This window comes from Otolemur garnettii, unplaced genomic scaffold, assembly GCF_000181295.1.
Source record: "Otolemur garnettii isolate 467f Iridium unplaced genomic scaffold, OtoGar3 scaffold00055, whole genome shotgun sequence".
Classification (NCBI taxonomy): domain Eukaryota; kingdom Metazoa; phylum Chordata; class Mammalia; order Primates; family Galagidae; genus Otolemur; species Otolemur garnettii.
The window spans coordinates 8,038,544-8,052,417 of NW_003852450.1; the positions used below are offsets into that span (position 1 = coordinate 8,038,544).

The 13,874-nt window shown below is 51.8% G+C and overlaps 1 protein-coding gene across 1 annotated transcript in view; it reads right to left on the minus strand.

Moving 5' to 3' along the window:
• The window catches only part of IGFN1 (immunoglobulin-like and fibronectin type III domain containing 1), a 45,672-nt gene that overhangs the window by 15,043 nt on the left and 16,755 nt on the right, over positions 1-13,874 (minus strand). The window contains exons 12-21 of the mRNA XM_023514556.1: positions 11,479-11,591; positions 10,874-10,998; positions 10,038-10,179; positions 9,364-9,663; positions 7,430-7,729; positions 6,716-6,889; positions 5,509-5,637; positions 2,921-3,223; positions 1,876-1,964; positions 5-86 (exon numbers count right to left, since the gene is read on the minus strand). Of these exons, the coding sequence (XP_023370324.1) occupies positions 5-86; positions 1,876-1,964; positions 2,921-3,223; positions 5,509-5,637; positions 6,716-6,889; positions 7,430-7,729; positions 9,364-9,663; positions 10,038-10,179; positions 10,874-10,998; positions 11,479-11,591 (1,757 nt within the window). The remainder of the gene's footprint in view (positions 1-4; positions 87-1,875; positions 1,965-2,920; positions 3,224-5,508; positions 5,638-6,715; positions 6,890-7,429; positions 7,730-9,363; positions 9,664-10,037; positions 10,180-10,873; positions 10,999-11,478; positions 11,592-13,874) is intronic.

Below are 13,874 nucleotides of genomic sequence, written 5' to 3' on the forward strand. Positions count from 1 at the left end.
GTAAGGCCATCCTTGGTGGTGGTCACACTTCTTTTGGGCAAGGGCAAGCCATCCTTCAGCCAGGTCACCTCGGGCATGGGGGCAGCCTGGAAAACAAGAGCAAGGAAAGGGTAAGGAGGGGAAGTTTTATGGAGATGATGGCATTTAAGCTGGGCCTAGGGTAGAAGTGGTAAGAAGAGCCTTACCAAGAGGAGAAAGGTCAGGGACAAAACACATAGGTAGGAAAGTGCCTGTTCAGGGATAGGCTGCTAGAGAGGTGGTGATGAAGTATGGGGGTGGCCAGTGGGTATAGTTGGGGGTTGGTAGAACAGGAAAGAAAGCTGGACAGAGAAGTTAGGCAAAAGTGTGATACACCTGCCATATCACACAGCACAGACATCTAGATTTTATTCTGTAAGCTGTGAGTTGCTGTTATGAGCAGGAAAACATAATTAGTTCTGGATTCACATGGAGGGGGTTGCTGGATGGAAGCAAGAAGGGAGGACTTGAGAATCCCTGCAACAGTCCAGGAGGGAGGTTATGGCCGCCTGGCCTTGAACTGTGGTGACCCTGAGCAGGGAAGGGTGGTCAGCCCAGCTGTTTGGTGATCACGCTGCCAACTCTCTGGAGGCCCCTCAGGATTGGGCACACTGGGCATCAGAGTCAAATGGACGTGCTGACAGTCACTTAGCTCATGGGGTTGATCTGAGGATTTAAGGAGCTAATAACACACAAAAGCACAGAGAAGAGGCCTAGGACACAGTAAACACTCTGTGTGTGAAATACTTTTGTCATCATTCCATTGTTGTTATTGTGATCTAATCTTTAAGAACAAGTAATTTAGAGTAAGACGGATCTGGGTTTGAATTTGGCTCTGAGACCTATGAGCTTCACCTATGTGATGATGTGATTTTAAATAATAATGATGGGCTGGGCATAGGGGCTCACACTTGTAATCCTAGCACTTTGGGAGGCCAAGGTGGGAGGATCCCTTGAGACCAGGAGTTCAAGACCAGCCCGAGCAAGAGTGAGTCCCCAGTCTCTACTAAAAATAGAAAAATTAGCTGGGCAGGCCTATAGTCCCAGCTACTTGGGAGGCTGAGGCAGGAGAATCACTTGAGCTCAGGAGTTTGAAGTTGCTGTGAGCTAGGCTGATGCAGTGATACTCTACCCAGGGCAACAAGCTGAAACTCTGTGCCAAAAATACATACATACATACGATAGTAACACGTATTGCGTGCTTGCCATATGCCAGCCCTATTTATGTGCTTTCAATGTATTAACTCCTTGAATCCTCAGAACAACCCTTTGATATAGGTTACTATTATTATCCCCATTTGAGGATGAAGAAGTTGAAACACAGAATGGTTAAGATCTTTGCCCAAAGTCAAACAGCTGGTGAGTGATGATGTCAGAATTTGAACCCAGGCAGTTTGTACTTTTAACCATCACACTACTGTTATGCTATACAAACAGAGTCAGGTGGTGTTGGTGTTGACTGAGGATTCTCCTGAGTCAAAGGCAGGCCATATGTTTCCACAAGAATACATTCTGAGGTCAAAGGGGATTATCTGTAGTGCAGGCCCCCTGAATTCCCAAATTAAGGAGAGGTGGAGAAAAGTGAAGGCCCTGGTTTGAAGGTGCACTACCAGAAGCTACCACTAGAGAGATCTGTAGACGTAGGGCAGGATGGCAGCCTGGTGGCCAGGTGAGGGCTGTGCCTTTAGGAAGAAACAAGATCTTTCCTTTCTCATGTGGGGCCTGATTACCAGGACCAGCCCAGGGCACTGACTAGGGGCCAAAAAACAACCTGGAAAGGAAGAGAACTGCAGAGCTGAGTCTGGCTCCCTTGGCCTCTCCAGGCTCCCCTCCCCACACCCCTTGAGGTACACTCACTTCAAAGGAGACAGGCAGGCGAAAGGTGTCTCCAGCCTTGACCGTCAGTGAGTCCTTTATACTGGAATCCATTAGGAACTTGGGACAGACTGAAACACACAAAATGGCTTGTCACTTCCGTCTACAGTTGGACCCCAGCCCCAGGTCACCAGGGTAGGGCTAGAGGGGGAAGGCTGTGCCAGTCTAATTGATGCTGAGACCCCAATGCACTGGGGGCTTTAAAGGATCTGGAGGGGAGTTGGGAGAATAATCTTGGGGGAACCCCAGCAGCTGGTGGGGAGATGCCAATAGGAGAGGGACAGGAGCTGAGAAGGAAAAGGCACAGGGAGAAGGTTAAGGTGAGTCTGAAACAGAGGAAGTGATGTGGTGGACCTCTTTTGTTTTACAGATGAGATAACCACCAATCTGGGGCAGAAAGTGACTTGCCTGAGGTCACATTGAGTTAGGGACAGAGCCAGGACAAGTGCCCAGGATTCAGGATTGTGTCCTGTGTGGTGTGAACATGTATCCCTTATTGTCACAGTGACAAGTAGGTAGGGTCATTTGGGATGGTCACTGCCAATTTGGGTCGATGACAGGCCAGCTGCTTCTAGCAATTAAAGCCCCAAGGGAAAGATAATCCCCCTTTTGATAATGGGGAGCTGGAGCATGTTTCATTCTGAGCATGAACTGTAGGAGCTGAGCTATACTTATGCTTCCTTAGGCCATGCCCAGGAAGCAGCAGCTCTCTCTCCTGGAGAGAGCACCACCTTTAGAATCACCAGGTTTAATTCCTGGCTCTACCACATACCATTGTGCAAAATGTGTTGCACCTCAACTTCCTTCTCTGTAAACTGGGCATAAAAATACTACATTTGTAGGACTGTTATGAATTGGAATGAGAAAAAAATTCCAAAAAGGGCCTTCTTAGCCCTGTGCCTAGCACATCACAGGTGCTCAATGATGTTACTTCATGAAACTGGGGAAGGAGATCCTGCTCTACAAGTGCTTGGTGGTTGCTCAGGTCCCTGCAAGCCTCAGAGGTAGGGAAAGAGATGGCACTAACCAGTAGTGGGTGTGGCTTGCACTAATGTGTCCAGGGCAGTGGGCTGGCTATGGCCTCCTTCGTTAACTGCTGTCACTCGCACGAAGTAGCCTTCTTGGGGCCGAAGCCCTTTGGCCGTGTAGGTGGTAACTGGCACAGTGCCCTCATGGCATGGGATCCATTGGAGACTGTATGAGCCACACAGCTCTACCACATAGCCCTGGGCTTCATCCCCATCCTGGGCATCCGGTCCGGCCCAGCTCAGGGTGATGCTGGTGTTGGATGTGTCTGTGACTTGGAGATTCCGCACGGGTCCAGGAGGTCCTGGCCAGGTACCAAGCGAATGTCAAGAATGGCATCACCCCCTCCCACGGGAGGCCACTCAGCATGGATATTCATTAGCTTTCCTTGTGGGACTAGGGATTATTTTTACTTAGCGACCCTGCCTTTAGATCTTCCTAAAGTACCACCTAGAACCAAATCCTTACTCTGTCCCATATTCTGCCTCAGTTATGCACATAGATCCCAGGTCACCCCCTCTAGGAAGCGTCCCCCAACTCATTCTACTCATTCACCAACCCAGCAAGCCTCTTTCTCTAACTATCCCTCTGTAATTCCTGAAAACCAACACTCTTAGGTCCCATTATCCCTGCATACTAGAATTCTATGTCTTTTCATTTTGAACGTCAAGGCTTAGTGTCAAGACCCTGCCTTTTGGACATTCGGTGCAGGCTTCTTGTTCTTCACCTACTAAATGGGAGCAATAATAACCTTCCCACAGGAGACTGGGAGCAAGCAAAAGGCACAATGTGTGTGAAAGGACTTCGGAAATTGCACAGCTATCTGGCTTTGGCCTTCAAGCGTGGGTGTACTTTGGAGTCACTAAGGGAGCTTAAAAAATACTAAGGCCTAGATGCCACCCCCAGGGACTCATTGCCACCTAGGTAGCAGGATTTTCAGGAGCTCTCTAGGTCTTTCTAAACATGCAATGAAGTTTGAAAGCCACTGGCCTAGGGCAGTGCTTCTCAAACTTTGATTAGCAAAGTTTGATTACTCGGGGATTTTGTTAAAAATACAGCTCCTAATTCAGGAGGTTTGGGGTGATGCCTAAGATTCAGAATTTCTTTTCTTTCTTTCTTTCTTTCTTTCTTTCTTTTTTTTTTTTGAGACAGCATCTCACTATGTTGCCTCTGGTAGAGTGCTGTGGCGTCACAGCTCACAGCAACCTCAAACTCTTGACTTAAGCCATTCTCTTGACTTGGCCTCCCAAGTAGCTGGGATGACAGGCACCTGCCACAATGCCCAGCTATTTTTTGTTACAGTTGTCATTGTTGTTTAGCTGGCTGGAGCTGAGTTCGAACCCACCAGGCTTGGTGCATGTGGCTGGTGCCATAAACACTGTGCTATGGGCGCCGAGCCAAGATTCAGCATTTCTAATAAGTTCCCAGGTGATATTGCCAGACCATGGCTCTTGCTTAGTTGTAAGAATCGGTGAAATGTGGTCATTGCTGTGGATACTGATTGACGCAGCTCATCCTGTCTACTGTCTCCATTGCCTATTACTGATAAGAGAGAGATTAACAATAAAACAGGATGGGTCCACTTGCAAGGAATAAGACGCATGGGCCAGCTTTCCTCCTCCATCCCTCCCTTCCATGCTCTGTCCTTCGTAGAACTAAAACCTAGGTGCCCCTTGAATAATTAAACTTGTAGAATGTTCTATTCTTGTTGGGTTCATTCAAATAGCTTGCACATCCACAGTGTGCCAAGTTCTGTAGGGCACAAAGATGCTCTTGGGGTGTTTTACTATCTGGCTGATTCATCAAGTGCCAGCAATGTGCTGCTCCCTCAATGACCTGGCACTGGAGGCTCGTAAGGGGATGAGGAACACAGAGCAACATTTTCTAAGCTGTACACCTTGGAGTGAAGTTTTTAGCAGGTATTTTGTGGAAAAGGTATCCACTACTCAAATTTGGGAGATTTGGATCAAAGAAAGTTAGACAGTTTTTAAAATTCTTGCAGGACTTCAAAGACTGTAGACTCATGTCATGCAAATCTTTGATCACAGACCTTTTGTGCTGTCTCTCTTGTTCTCAGAATGTCTGTTGGCATCTCTCAGTACCCTGATGCTCCCGAGACCACAGATAGGGAAATGGTGTCCTAGGCAGTAAGTTCTCAAAGGCAGAGACCAGGATTGATTCACCCAGTTCCTGGCACAATGCTGACAAATATTTACTGGCTAGAGAATTGAGGCTGAGGTGTTTCTGATACCTGCCCCCTTCCCCCATGAGGATGATAACTTCTCACTGGAGTGGGTGACTGATGCATGTGGGCCAGTTTAGGAACCTACCTGCCCAGAGGCCAGAGAGTGAGTGATTTTAGAAGGAGTTTTCTAATCCCCGCTGCCTGTCCTCTGGTAGGCAGTGCTGTTTGATCTCAGTGTTGGGGCTCTGACATGTGCCTTGCCTGAGAGCCTTTCAGTCTTTATCTTCCAGCCCTCCTAACCATTTCTTCAGGACTGCCCTTGACCTGTGACCTCCTGTCCTAGGCCATTGGCTTCAGAGCTATCCCGTGCTCACCCCCACCCCCTGGGTTGGTGCTATACTTACTCATGGGGTCTCGAGCAGAGACAACATCCGAAGGGGGCCCAGGCTCTCCAGGGCCCGAAGGAGCCACAGCCGTGACCCGGAACTCATACTGACATCCCTGTCGCACGTCCACCACTGTCCATCTCCTCTCTGTGAACAGCCCACCTGACATTAGCACCCCCAATGGGACCAGGTGAGGGGAGCTAGCTTGGTGCCTCCAGGTTCTGGAGAAGTGCCTGTGGTCCTTGGACATCCCTCCCCCCAGCCAGCCAGGTGTGACCCAGCTCTCATACTGCTCAGGTGTCAGGGATCCCAAATCCCTGTCTGGGTCTGCCACTAACTTGCTGGGTAATCTTGGGCAAATGCCTTAATCCCTCTGGTTCTTTCTGCTTTTCAGAGTTGCTGTCATATTCAAATAAAACAGGATCACTAAATACTGAAATTAGAAAGAAGCCCTTAGTGCATCCAGAGATGAAGAAACTGAGGCCCTTGCTCCAAGTAGCACAACATGACCAGAAACCAGGGCTCCCACTAAGCTGCTCCGGGTCCATCCTCCCTCCACAGAACTTAACTTCTGTGACATGCGTAGAGCACAGAAATGCACAGGACCCCTCAGCATCTGGCCAACCCTTGGGTTTTTCTGAGTTCCTTTTTTTCTCTGAAAGTAGTCGTTTCTTAGGAAACCACTAAGTGGGACAGACGACCCTTCTATTTACCTATTGGATGAGGAAACTGAGATCTAGAGATGATGTGAGTGCCCAAGGTCATGGCCAGAAGTACAGAGCCAAGGCTAACAGCTTCCTCTCTGACTTTTAGCCAGGCTTCTACTGAACCAGAGCTTCTCAACTTCAGCACAATCTAGCTCTTGTCAGATAATTATTTTGTGTGGGGAGGGGCCGGGATAAGCTCCACCCTGTGTTCTGTAGGAAGCAGCTTCCCAGGCTTCACTCTGGATGCCAGTAGCATCTACCCCCTAATGGAACAATCAAAAATGTCTCCAAATATCAACAAATGTCCCATAAGGAGACAAACTCACCCAGAAGAGACCCATTGTAGTAACCAATCCTGGAACCAAGAGAGGGATCTAAGGCAGCTGTTCTCAACCTGTGGGTCGTGACCCCTTTTTAACAATGAAAATACGTTGTGGCATGTGGAAGGTTGAGAATCACTGGTCTAGGAGGGACTTTGGAAGCCAGGACAATGAGGAGCCCCGCTCAGGCCTGCTCACCAGGCAGGGGCTGGTCATTCACTGCTGTCCAGGTGTTGCTCCCTTTCTTGCGCTTCTCAATCAGGTAGCCCAGGATGTGGGCACTGCCAGGGCCCCGAGGTGCTGTCCATGTTAGTGTGATCCCCTGGCTGGAGGCAGACACAATGGCTGGAGCAGAAGGGGCCCCTGGAAGAGCTGGGGGCAGAGAAGGCGCTTGTCAGCCAGGGGCCAAAGAAAGGTGTCAGCCCATAGAGTGGCCCTGGGGGTAGAAGGCATGGGCACCTGGGAGAGGGCCACACTCTGTTCTTCCCTGGGGAATGTCCAGGGCTGAGGTAGCCTGTTCTGGGACACTGTTCTGGCTGTTCCGGGGCAGGAATGATGGGACAGAGAAGGTATTTTGGCCCAGGAGTCTAGTGCCAGTCCTGGGGCCTCTCAGCCTCAAGTCCCCTGACAGGACGTTCCAGACTGGAGGGATCTGATGTGGATGCTAGTCTCTGCTGGGGTCCTGACAGAGTAGCTTCTGCCTGCCCGTCCCCTCACTCCCAGAGACCCCATCAATCTGACCTGGCTGCCTGATCCCAAATGCAGCTGAGTTAAGGAGTCTTCAGAGTACTCAAAAGGGCCTCCAGACCCCCAAGCGCTGTCCAGTGTTGCTCAGCCTCTGGAGCAGATCCACCTTTCTCTGGGCACAGTGGGGAGCCCAGGGGTATTCCCAGGCCTGGCCTTTTCTCTCACCCTCAGGAGCCACCAGCACCTCCTCAGACTCCAGGGCCTCGCCAGCTCCCTCTGAGGTCACAGCCCGCACACGGAAGGCATACTTCCGGCCTCGCTCCACGCGGGCATCAGTGAAGGTGGTGCCATCTGCGAGGGCCTCGCCCACCTTCAGCCAGGTGCTCCTGCCAGCCTGTCGCCTCTCCACCACGTAATGCTCCACGGCCTGGCCTCCGTCATCCCTCGGGGGCCGCCAGCGGAGGCAGACACCAGCCCCGTGGCAATCCTGCACCTCCAGGGGGCCTTGAGGAGGCTCAGGCTTGTCTGCAGACCCACCAAGAGGAACAGGAAGAGAAGGGTTGTCAGAGGAGCTGAAGGGGAACACTGCTGGTCTTTCCTCCCACCCACTGTCTGCAGATAAGCCTGCGATGGCATGGACTGCCCAGACAGCCTGGACATTACCCAGAGTCCCACATGTTCCCTGAGATGGCCAGGTGTCCCTGGGTGCCACCCCCAACCCACACACTACACCTGGCAATGGACCATGGGAGCTCCATCATTCTGTGGCTGATACGGGCATGCTTAGCCTGCGAAAGTCCTACCTTGCTAGCACCACTCGAGGCTGGGGGCCACCATCCCACCCAGCAACCTCCCTAAGGTCCAGTGTATTGGAGTCAGAGAAGCACAACCACTTCCCACCCCAGCAGGAGCCCAGCCCTTTGTTCATCTAAACTGCTTTTTTTTCGTTTTTTTTGTAGAGACAGAGTCTCACTTTGTCACCCCTGGTACCATGTTTCCCCCAAAATAAGACCTACCCAAAAAACAAGCCCTAGTAGGATTTCTATGCATTTGTTAAATATAAGCCCTACCCTGATAATAAGACCTAGTGATGGGCGTGGATGCATAGCATATCTGCATAGCCACGCCATGCATTTTGGGGCGGAGCAGTAAGGAAAACTAGAATACCTTTTATCTGCCACAGCTCCTTTCTCTGAACCCTTCGCACTTGCGCGGGTGCTCCTGCGGTAACCATGGTCACAGGCATCCTATTGCGCATGTGTGAATGGCTAGGGGAAAGGAGTTCACTCATCACTAGCACCAGTCCCACCAACAGGGTCAGCTCCCCCTGTTAGGTTCCAGAAATAAATGTAGATTGTTGTATAATACTTAATAAAAATAAGATATTCCAGGTGGCACCTGTGGCTCAAAGGAGTAGGGCATTGGCCCCATATGCCAGAGGTGGAGGTGGTGGGTTCAAACCCAGCCCCAGCCAAAAACTGCAAAAAAAGAGACATCCCCTGAAAATAAGCCCTAGTGTGACTTCTTGATAAAAAGTAAATATAAGACAATGTCTTATTTTCGGGGAACGTAGTAGAGTGCTATGGTGTCACAGCTCACTGCAACCTCCAACTCCTGGATTTTGGTGATTCTCTTGCCTTGGCCTCCCGAGTAGCTGGGACTATAGGCACCCACCACAACACCCAGCTATTTTTTTTTTTTTGTTGCAGTTTGGCTGGGGTTGGGTTTGAACCCGCCACCCTCAGTATAAGGCGCCAGCACCCTATCCACTGAGCCGTAGGCGCCACTCATTTTTCTTTTTTTTATGAGACAAAGTCTCAAGCTATGGCCCTGGTTAGAGTGTCATGGCATCATAGCTCACAGAAACCTCCAACTTGGGCTCAAGTGATCCTCTTGCTTGCCAGCTCAAGCAATCCACTCTCCTTGGCCTCCCAGAGTGCTAGGATTACAGGCATGAGCCACCTTGCCCAGCCAAAACTGCTTCTTCTTAACCAGTCTGATGAGGGGAGAGAGGGCAGGTAGGGTTAGGTTTGGATCTTAGACAGCATGCTAATAAGGATCGGAACCAGCAGACATCACACCAGGACCTGCCCTTGCTGGCAGGGCTGAAACCCCAGGGACCCTCAGGCTTTGGTTGTGGGGAGGGCTGAGGCTGGCACCTATGACTTGCAGGGTGAGCTTGGCCTGCACAGAGCCTCCCTCGCTCTTCAGTGTCACGCTGTACTGGCCACGATCCTTCCTGTCTGCACTGGGGAGGCATAGCCGTGTGTAGCCATCTCCCAGGGCTATCTGGGTGCCCCTGCTGCCACTGCCCTCCACCTCAGCCCCGTCCTTCCTCCAGGTGGCCTGAACGGGAAGGCAGCTCTGGAAGGGGATCTTCACTGCCACAGGCTTCCCAGCCTTGACCACCAGTGGCTCTCTCAGTTTCTCTGTCACATCTGGAGCAATGATGGGGGTATCTAAAGATAAAATAAGGCAAAGGAATTAAAGAAGCCAAGGGCACTGGGCATCTGGGGAGTGCAGAAAGATGCATCCAGAGAAAGAAGTTGGGGATAAGAGTAAGGCACCCTCTGCCCCACCTCATGAGGACTAACAAGGGGAATGGGCTTCATCTGCAGCAGTAGGGATCAGGATTGACCTCACCAAGGACTTCCTGACAAGGAAGACACTGGAATAGGGAAGATGTGGGTTGGCTTTTTAAATCATATTCTCAGGCTGAGGATGAGGTTAGACACTGGCTGCAGACTAGCCACAAAGTCAGGTGTTTAGAAGTGGAGCTTATCACCTAGTATGAAGAGACTGTGGGACAGACAAAGGCAGGGCTGGGCCTCACCCTGGACAGTCAGGGTGGCCTCGCTCTGCTGGTTGCTGGCTACAAAGGTATACCTCCCAGCCTGGGTCCTCTGTACATGGGCAATGAGGAGTCTGTGCACGAGACCTTCTTGCTCAAAGACAACTCCATCCTGGGTGGTGAGCTGGGGACAAGAGCCAGAGCAGGAGAAGGTCACCCTACCCCCAAGCCAGCTAAACAGAGCCGTTTACTGATGCAATCTCAGGAATCATAACAGCCACATGAGTTGCATGCTTATTTCGTGCCTAGTGTGTGTTCCTCATGCTTGGTACCTTATTTGTCATGACCTTAGGAAGCGGGTATATTACCAATCTCATTTTATAGATGAAGAAACCAGGATGTTTAGCAACTTGTGGAGGTCGCATAACTGGTAGTGGCAGAGCTGGGATCTCAAGCCAGATCTAGCGGATGCCTAGGCCCATGACCTGAATCCCTGTGAGGTATCTCCTCCTGAGGTGACAGTTACAACGGAAGACAGAGGGGCTGTTCAGAGAGGTGAGAGCTCCCCTCTGGTTGGGATGGGAAGATGGCATTTGTATAAGGCCTTGAAGGAAGGGTAGAATCCAGCAGGTGTTGGTATAGGAGAGGCATTCTCAGTGGAGGAAGAAATTTGAGGGAGGCGAGAGTAGGATACGCAACATTTTAAAAACCCACTTTTATTTTAAACACAAGCTGTTGGCTATTTAAACTTCTCCCAGGGTGAATACGTCAGTAAAATGAATGATGAAAAAAATCTTCCTTGCAAAGCCCTATCTCTACTGCCTCTCTGCTATACCCCATCCCTCCCCGGTAAAGAGAAGGTATAAGGTGGGCAGTACCTTGACTCCATCCTTAAACCAGGTGCCAGGTCCCAGGTCACTGGTGAGGGTGCAAGAGAGTATGGCAGTCTCACCCTGTTGCACCTCCGTGTCTGCCAGGCCCTGGGAGAAGTGGCCTGAGGGACCTAGAGAGACACAGAGGCAGTCCCCAATGCCAAACCTCCCAGGCTGTGGCCTGCACTTTGGTCTGGGAGGCCACCATGGTCCTGTGAACAGGGGTCAGCCTGAGCCAGTAAAGCCAAGCCTCCCATTTTTCTCAGTAGGACGTAGGCTGGGGATATGGGGTATAAGGCAGATGAAGAGGCCCTCTGGGTCACACAGGTGGGAAGTCTGGATGACTCCAAGAGAGTTAGACCAAAAACTCTGGTACTTTGGACATAGGATTTCAGACCATTTACCCATGAGACCTCTAACCCTCATGCAGGGTGGATTGCACCTGCACAAGGAGGAAGAAATTGCTTCAGAAAATTTTTCTAAAGTCCCTGAAAATGGGATGCATTGGCAGGGACAAAATCCTGGGGTTGGAGGCAGAACTGGGAAGGACCCAAGCATCCTAGGTTCCAGAGCTTAGTTGGCTGGAGCCAGGTCAGCTGAGCAATACTTACCTCGGACCTCCATGGAGAAACTGCCAGTGCCGCGCTTATAGCTGGGTGTGGGACTCCGGGTGGCATCTCGGTCCTTGCTGCCCTCTTTGCCACTTCTCCTGCTGCCAAGATGACTTAGGGTCTCCTGGTTCCAGTCTTCACGTAGAGGTTCTCCTAGGCGCCCTCGGGTCTGCTCCGCAGGAGGCTGCCCGGTGCCTCTGGCCAAGTCCACTTCCACTCTCTTGGCTACTCCAACCTCAGCCCCTGATTGTGCTTGAGAACTGCTCCTGAGTGAACTGGGCTTCCTGTCTGGCCTTCCAGATGCTTCCACTCCCCAGCCCTCATTCTCCTTTAGGGCCCTGGGACCTTGGGTCTCTCCATTCTCAGCCTCCAGGGACTCTTGCTCCCTGAGGGACCCCCTTCCTTCTCTCTGTCTTTTGCCTAGCTGAGAACTCAGGCCCTGGATCCCTCCTGATCTGTCTCCATAACTTTTTCTGCCACAGAGACCATCTAAGCCATTCCAGACTTCCTGAGGTCCAGACTCCCCAGGTTTTTGGGTGAGGCCATCCCCCCACTCAGTGCAATTCCCCTTGCCCAGGACACCTGAGTCCTCTGCACCACCAGACCTGTCCCTCCTAGGACCTGAACCTTTGCTATGCAGGGATTGTGAGCCGTGACCTTCTCCAGCTGCCTCTTGGCCTGGTGCACTCTCCCTGCCTTTAAAGCCCCCTGGCCCTTCATGGGTCCCACTGAAAGTGGCACCTTTCTCCTGCAGAGAAGTGGAAGCCCTGGAGCCTGAGGCTTGGCTCCCAGCACCTGGGCTGCATTGCACAAACCCCTGCTCTTCCCAGCCTGGGCCCCCAGTGCTGCTCACCCCTTGCCCATCGTGTCCTTCTGTTGATTTTCCCCTTCTTCTGGGCATGGAGCTGCTGCCCATGGCCTGGCCTTCCCCTGCTGAGCTCCCTGAACCTGCTCCCATCCTTCTGCCTCCCAGCAGTGAGTCTCCACCTCCCTGAGGTGCTAATCCACCCTGTCCAGGAACTCTACCCTTTTCTGCTATTCCTGGACCTTTTTTCCAAAAGTCTCGGTCAGGTCTAGACTCCAAAGCATCCACCTCTGTCCTGGTCTCACCTTCCACTGCCTCCTTACTATCAAAACCCCCAGAACCCCTTCTATCTCCTCCTTGGTCTGCAGACCTACCCTTCCCCCTGGGGGCCCCTCTATCCCTAGAAGACCCTGCAATCCCAGAACCATCTTGCCATTCCTCGATATCTGGTTTTCCTTTGGAACCAACAGCCTCCAAGGCCCCAGGGACCCCTGAGGTTCTATTGCCTCTAAGACCATTGGTGGAGCCCCACCCATCTGGCCCTCCCTGAGTCTCTGGCATCCCCGGGACCCTAGGGCTGTCTGTGTATGCTGTGCTGTCTGCAGTGCCCAGCATCCCAACCATCCCAGAGCCTACACCAGGGCCTGCCCCATCAGTGAGCCCCATTCTTCTGGCCCTCTGTGGGCCATCCTTGGAGCTCATGCCACCTTTGGATGCTACCAAATATCCTGACCCTTGCTCCATAGCTTTGCGGCCTCTGGGTCCAGCCTCATGTCCTACTCCAGCCAGTGAGCCTGGCACCTCAAACTGCTCTGAACTATCTTCACAGCCCATCTCGCCCTCTGGCCCCATTTTCCCAGGTCCTCCTGGGCCTCCCCTATAACTGACTTCACTCCCTGACTCTATTCCCCAAGTTCCCTCCAAGCCTTGCCTATAATCTGCCTCATTCCCTAATGGAATCCTCCCAGAACTCCCTACATCATGCCTATAACCTGCCTCATCCACTGACCCTATTTCCCCAGAACCCCCTAAACCATCCCTAAAGACCTCCTTCCTCCCTGAGCCCCTTCCCCCAGGAACCCCCAAATCTTCCCTGTGACCTGTGTCATCCTCTGACCCCGTTTCCCCAGAACCCCCTAAACCATCCCTAAAGGCTACTTTGCTCCCTGAACCCCTTCCCCTAAGAGCCCCCAAATTCTTCCTGTAGCCTGTGTCATCTGCTAATCCCATTTTCCCAGAGTCCCCTAAACTATCCTCAAAGGCTGCCTTGCTCCCCAAATCCCTTCCCCCAGAAGCCCCCAAATCTTTCCTGCAACCTGTGTCATTGGCTGACCCCATTTCTCCATAACTCCCTAAACCATCCCTAAAGGCTGCCTTCCTCCCTGAGCCCCATCCCTCAGGAGCCCCCAAATCTTTCCTGTAACCTGTGTCATCTGCTGACCCCATTTCCCTAGAACCCCCTAAACCATCTTTAAAGGCTGCCCTGCTACCTGACCCCCTTCCCTTAGGAGTCCCTAAATCTTTCCTGTAACCTGTGTCATCTGCTGACCCCATTTCCCTAGAACCCCCTAAACCATCCTTAAAGGCTGCC